Source organism: Epargyreus clarus, unplaced genomic scaffold, assembly GCF_041222505.1.
Source record: "Epargyreus clarus isolate Ecla_fem2 unplaced genomic scaffold, WU_Ecla_fem_2.2 ptg000001l, whole genome shotgun sequence".
NCBI classification, from domain to species: Eukaryota; Metazoa; Arthropoda; class Insecta; order Lepidoptera; family Hesperiidae; genus Epargyreus; species Epargyreus clarus.
In genome coordinates, this window is record NW_027332209.1 from 8,388,283 (window position 1) to 8,395,728 (window position 7,446).

The 7,446-nt window shown below is 33.3% G+C and overlaps 1 protein-coding gene across 1 annotated transcript; it reads right to left on the reverse strand.

The window, feature by feature from the left end:
- Positions 1 to 553: 553 nt before the first annotated feature.
- Positions 554 to 5,633, reverse strand: LOC140757944 (uncharacterized). Its single transcript, XM_073093865.1, has 6 exons — positions 5,385 to 5,633; positions 4,044 to 4,236; positions 3,418 to 3,650; positions 2,266 to 2,535; positions 1,682 to 1,874; positions 554 to 1,088 (listed from the first exon to the last, which is right to left on the reverse strand). Exons 1-6 carry the CDS (start codon positions 5,631 to 5,633, stop codon positions 781 to 783), a joined length of 1,446 nt encoding a protein of 481 aa, XP_072949966.1. The 3' UTR covers positions 554 to 780.
- Positions 5,634 to 7,446: the final 1,813 nt, after the last annotated feature.

The following is a 7,446-nucleotide window of genomic DNA, read 5'->3' on the forward strand; positions in this document are numbered from 1 at the left end:
GCCATGATATTAGTCCCCAGGAGGCACGCATCTGTGATCAGCTTCAGGTAGAACTTCTGCTCTATATGGAGCTGTATACAGAGGGACCGTACCTACTGATTATCAGATAGGTTGTATGGTCATTTCTTATTTAAATATTAACAATAATATTTAGGATCTTCTAGCTATGCTATTTACAAATACCTAATATGTTTTTTTGTATAATTACCTACTGTAGCATTGGATTATATTGATTATTATATTCGATATCACCAAAAGTGTTATTTCCATTATTTACTCAATGGCTATCACTCAATCACTTTAATCTGTGATGTCAGTTTATCTCAAAGGTTCAAAAGCCTACTTATGTTTGTTACGAAGAGACAAAGCTATCTGAAATCTATTGAATTTGTCATAACTTTATCGTTCTAGTTGCTACCAATAGAACATATATTATACCACTTAAATCAATGAAAGTAATAATTTCAAAATAATTAGTACCTATGTAGAAAAAAAAACAGCAATTTTTTAAATAGTGCTTAAGTAAAATTTATTAATTGGATATGATTTTTGTAAGTTTTGTGCTATTTACCACGTTATTACACTTTACAGTAAAACAAATAAATATTTTTACAACGTTCAACTGGAGATTACAAATAGTTAGGTCTCAACGTGGTATATACAATCGTTTTTGGAAACATGTTTGGTAAAGGTATTCATGATGATGAGATTCTTACTTGTGTACTGAAAACCTATTTAATTTACAATTTAGTACAAGGTTAACAATAATTCATGGTTTATTTACTTCTTGATAATATTCATAGATTTGGAGAAGAACGTAATTATTGGGTTGAAGATGACTATGAAAGTAATAATACCGGTAAATGCAATAAGAGTAGTAGCGAACGCCTCAGTCGCCCATGCTCTGAAGAAAACTTTATCAAAACCGTAGCACAGAGACACAGAAGAGGTGGCGTAGGCCACGATCCCGAAGCAGATGTGGGTGAGCTTGGACAAGTTGCCGGGGAGACACCGACGCCACTCAAACGCGTAGAGAGAGGACAGGCCATTCACAAGGCTCACTGTTGTGAAAACCAGAGCGACTAAACCTGTAAGTAAATGTTTCATTAAAACCTTGTTATATAATATACCTATAGCTTCGAAGTACTGACGTCCCTAGGTCTAACTTTATATATTATCTTTAAACTGGGTAAGTTCTCGGTATTATAGGTTTTGAGCATCTTATGAATACAGACTTATATTAGTACAGACAATTAGTTAGTTTGAAGGTAGTGGAAGAACCCTTTTTGGTTCGACTCCGGCGGCACCACCGCCACAGCTATTTCTACCTAATAACAGCAGTGTTAGGCGCTGCTGTGTGAAGGGTGTGTTAAGGGAGACAGACTTTTCCGAGGTGTTCCAGCTTAGTCCTCAGGGGTAACAGCGCATCATTTATAACCAATTCTTCTTATTATAGGACTCCTGTCTTTTTTATTTCTATGTAAAATAGGTACTTTGCTGATTAAATTATATAACAAGATATGTGTTACAGATAAATTTTAACATCTTATTATCAAAAAATATCTTGCACTATCAACTTTATCTTTTGCAGTCTACCGTTGAATTGCATGTTCTTAAGTGTGATTGGCATTACAAGTTTATCTTAAGTAAACCTTATCACTTTTGGAAATTTGAAACTTACCATATTTTCCATGGAGGGAGTTCCAGTGGACCTCTTTGTTTAAAATCTTAATGAAGCTTCCAGAAATGGCTAAGGCAGAGCCCATAACCTGTAGAACAGTGTGGACCCGACGTTTATCCCTTAACGTAAGAAATGCTGACCATCCGTTATTTGGCGACAGGCTTAGAATAGCAACTGCCATAAGTAGTTGATACTAAAATAGAAAATGTAGTGCTATGGTTACAGTAATATTATTATTATTATCAATTTTCTATGAATATTTATCATAAGTGGTAGAATCCTCTGTGGTTCAACTCTAGAAGCACCACCGCCACATCGATATCTGCCACATAACAACAGTTTTAAATGCTGCTCTGCACCGGTTTAAGGCGTATGGAATGTGATGGAGACATACTTATCCGAGGCGTTCCTCGGTGGTAGCAACAATAACAACGCATCTGTTGTCGACCGCAGGTAGGATTGTAATCATAACTGGGATTGATTTCACGTGGGTGGTCATAGCCACTTATTATCTTATTATACTTAGGTTGAATACATGCGCATATGCTACTTTAGTATTATAAAAAATCCAAATAAAAACTTACTCCCATAACACATAGCACAATGTGCATCGCAGTCGATCCAAGAGGCAGGCCATTTGAAAATGAGAAGAGCAGTGAAATCCCCACAGTAACTCCAATAAGTAAGTACGCAAGCAAATTTAACGAAGTCGTAAAGATTTTTAGCACGTATTTTCCTTGAGACATCTGAACTGACGCGGTTAGTACATTTGTTTCTTTCCTATTATCCGGGACACTTTCAACGTCAGGATTGAAAGGTGGATCAACGATATTTGGAGGCATTTTGCACTGATAGTTAGAAATCGCGTGTTTACTTCAACGGTACTGTGAGAAATGTGGATAAGAATATTGTTAGGATTTATTTATATCTAGTAAACGTAATAGGTATTCGTCACCGATGGCTTATCGCTGTGGATAGGACATGGAACTTACAAGAGATTATTTAGGAAGTTTAAACGTTAGTGAATACAATTGGTCTTTTTGTGTTATCGGTTTTGCGCGAATTCTCAATAGATAAAATTCTTAGATAACTTAAAGTATATATTTTTGTGTTATAAACTTTTATGGCCGCATAGCGCACTAACATTTTTTCCTGTCCTATTAACAATAATCTAGTTTACAAATTTGTCGTTTCAAGTTATGGTTAAAGTGTACACATTTAATTTAACGATTATGTGGGTATTATCTAATAGTTTTACATTTAAATTATGAATTAAAATAATAAACTTCATGAGCAGTATAACTTTAATGGCAAAAATAGTTTTTTGTAAATTTAGTAATTTAGAAGTTGATATTGGGTTACTATGTGTTTTGCATTTACTACTATGACGAAAGTGAGATTCTAGGTATTATGTTGAAAGCCAAAGGTTCTATATAAATAATTATAAACAATTTCTCTGTTATAATATTGCACATTATTAAAATAAGTTGGTCATCAAAGAGGATTCCCTGTAATGCGAATGATAAATACAAAATTTTCATTATTACTACATTTACTTATATCTAAACAATAATTCTGTTTTCATTAACAAAACAATGATATAAATCAATAATTAAAATAGGCTTGGATATTTTATTAATCGTTTAAATTCCAAGATTTAGTTAATTCCTAACAATATTGCCTATTTTTGCAAAGAACGTGATGAAGGGGTTAATAATACAGATGAGAGTAAAAATCCCAGTGAAGACGATTATAACTATAGTGAATTCATTAGTGGCCCAGTTCCTGAAGCTGTTTTTGTCGAACCCGTAGCAGAGAGACACGGTGGCCATAACAAACGCCACAATACCAAAACAGATGTGGGTGAGTTTGGACAAGTTGCCCGGCAGGCACTTGCGCATCTCGTATGCGTAGAGGGAGGTAACGCCGTTGACCAAACAGACGATGGTAAATACCATTGCAACCAGTGCTGAAATTGTAATGATGAATTTCAAATTAGCAGATGATGAAATATTTACTTCATTATGTGCTATGAGTATGTAGTTCTTTGGTCAAATTGAGGTAAATATTTTATGGTATATTTCTTCTTGCAATACTTCTAACATTTTGAAAAGAGTAGAATAAGATGTTTTATGTTGAGATATTTACGTTAAAATAAATAATGGTAATGAAAGTAAAATATCAAAATATTAATTTTTGATTATTCCGATCGAAGAAGTCTTTCGATTAAAATATTTGTACAGTAAATGAGATCACGGAACTTATTAATATTATATATTTTTGCAGATCGTTTACTACGATAACGTTATCAATTACGGAAAGGAGTTAATGAATGAATCAGCTTGTCGTACTGTAAACTCACCAGTCTTTCCGTGAATAGTGTTGAAGTTTACGTTTTTAGCAACACTCATGACGAAGCTGCCAGCGATGGCCAGAGCGGAGCCAATGACTTGGAGAACAGTGTGGATTCGACGCTTATCCCTGAGAGAGAGACTGGCTGAAAACCCGCTCTCAGATGTCAGGGAGAGGATAGCTACTGCCATGAGGAGTTGATACTGAAATAACAGGATTGAAAAATAATGACTGATTTTTTTTCTGGTGCTTAGGTTTTCATGAACAAATTTATTAAATAGACAGAATTTATTACTTGCATAACTTTTTTATATTTATAATAGCAGACGAGCATGCAGTACACCTGATGGTAAGTGGTTATTGCCGCCCATGGACATATTTAATGAATCCCAGATAGAATTTGAACTTAACACAAGCCACAGTTTGTGCCGTCCAGCGATTTTTCGTTTTTTTTATTATGTAGGTACTTAGATATTTATGCTTAGATTAATATATGTAGTAAAGTAATAATTTAAATAACATAACTTTGATCGTCCGTGTTTTGCTATAATATAATTTGGTACTCAATGAAATTTTAAAATGGCTTTTCTCACAAGCAAATTTTAATTAATTTAACGAATCCTTTAATGTGTTAGACATAATTTTAACGTACTTTTTATAACATTTTATGTTACTTTATTTTTAAAGGCATTTCTTACAATTTTTCTTAAATTGTATTTCAATTAAGTATTTCATTTTCGCAATACAGACTTATCATAAAAATTAATAAAACATGTTTTAATATCAAGAGCGTGTTATGTCGGAGGGAGGGCCTCGTGAGTGACGTAACATGCAACATGCTGCCGTACATGCTTGTGGTATATTTTTATGCAAAGTGGGAACGAATCTCATTTCAACTACTATTAAAAATAAATGGGATTTTTTACTGAATTTTGTTTTTTGTGCGATAGGAAATAAATGCTACGTTTTACGTAAGTACATAAAATGTTCAATGGAAAAAATATTAGGGACTATGCGCTACTCCATAGATATATTACTATCCTTACTATTATTATCTTTAGTATAATATATCTATGCGCTAGTCACAATAGTTAGCACAAATTGTCAAATTTAGATCTTTAGTAGGCAAAAATTAGATACGTTGATTATTAATATCCAGCAAAAGTAATATACTCATTTCTGAAGTATACAAGAAGGATTTTTTTAATATTTAACCTAACGATAAGGCAGACGGGCTACCTGGTCACCGTCGCCTATGGACATTTGCAACACAAGGAGTCGCCAATGATTCGCCACATCTTTTTTTTTTTAAGTTTTTTTTCAAGACATATAGTTTGCACAAATTACTCACCCCTAAAACACATAACACAATGTGCATATTCGTCGAATTGAGTGTTGTGCCGTTTCTATACGAAAAGAGAAGGCAAATTCCCACCACTACTCCAACGAGTAAATACGCAATCAAATTTAATGTAGATTGAACAAACTGTAGTATATATCTCCCCGTGGACACTTCGGCAGGAAGTGGTCTAGCTCCCTTCCTGTCTGGACCACTCTCAATCCCATGGTTAAAAGATGTATCTACTGGATTCGGAACCATTTTGACTCAAATCTAATTATTACAACACTAGCAATCAAAATATTACTTTCCGCGATGCTCACAATTTGCACGTCAAGCAAAAAATGAGGAACTATTTAACATATTTACAACAAAGTAATAATGTAATCGATTAATCGATTTATCTTTTCTGATTATATTATCGTCAGAGATAATTGATATTTTGCGCGTATGAATTTACTAATTATGATTGCAATGTTTTAAGTAGTAATATCACAGAGGTTTTTTATTTACATATGTGTTCATCGTGATTAGACAATTCTTGAGTGTGAATATTATGAGACAAACCTTCTGTGCCAACAGTCGTCGAAGTTAGAAAAACGAAAGTTAATACAATATTTTATTACTTAGTATTTGTATTAATACAATATAATAACGTTATACTTTTGTAAATCTAATATACAGGTTAATTTTTTAAAGTGAGCGTGGGTAGAGAAATCTGACACTGAAAGTAAAATTTAAAATGCTTAAAGGAGTTTCGGGGCCTATTTTGATTAAAAGTAATAATATTTTTGTGCTCATATGCTTATCTGCATACGGCGGGGGCATAATAATCTAAAGACATATAAGAATTAGGGGCTTCTTCCTTTTGCGCCTCCTTCCTCCTCCTTTTTCCTTTTCCTTTTTGAATTTAACGGTTATATTTTAAATTTAAAATATCTACTATTGTAGTAAACAGCGCGAGAACCCGTATACGTCTGGATCACAATATCCTTTAGCCTTTTTTATTTTGGTACTTACTTTACTAACCTTACTATTTGCATACTAAGTCGTAGGTATGTGGCAGTTATTACAATTTACCCGGCAATACGAATGCAATGTGCATGAGATAGAGATGCAATTTGCACGCATAACTATCAATTAGCGTGTCGACTCGTGATCTACGCATTACTGCGGCATACACTTATTGATCTAGGAGGTCTCGTAAGGAAGTTGTTGCAGTGGCACAGAGCAACGAATAGAGTTGAATTTAATTTAAATTGTTTTTTTTTTAATTGTCACTGTTTTCGAAAATTTGAAATGTTGATAATTGTGGTCTACTCTATAATAATCGTCATCTACTCATTATAGTTCCTGCTAGGTACGGATCTCCGCTCAGAGACAGAGGAGTTATACCAGTGCCAAGTGCCAAAAAGTGCTAAAGAGCCAAGTGTGATTTGGTAGATTTACATACCTTTAAGAACTTTTAATAATTCTCAGGTTAAGTCATAGATTAGTAAAGATACTTCGCCGCCTTGAAATTGAATGAAGTCACAAACGGCTTATTTCAGTAAGTTCTTTTTTTGAATTCTTGACAAATAAAAACATTTTTAGAGAAAATTTACGAATAAATAACTAATACTGCGTAATTAACGTAATAAATAAATAATTATTTCAAATATTTTAGGGACATTTTAGCACGGAGACGTGGCAAAACTTTTTTACGCAACTATTTCAATTCTCAAAATTGGGTACATTTTCTTGTTAGGAGTGAGTCATCTTTACTAATCTATGGGTTAAGTAATGTTCAGGTTTTCGCAAATGAATTTGAAAAATCAGAGGTGTGTTCTAAGATCTTACCATTCAAGAGGTTATAATTGTTATAAAGTAATCATATTATTAACTTTATGGTACTTAATTACGTAGATTTCATGCTTGTTCACTCTTTCTAGTACATAAATAATAATGAGATTTTCAACCTCAGAGCGTATCTATTATTTAAATCTACGGTTAATATTATTCCAGATTTCGCTCAACTAGGAATCGGTTGAAAACTTTTAAGGGTATTTGTTTGCTCCAGTTGAAAAAACTTTGC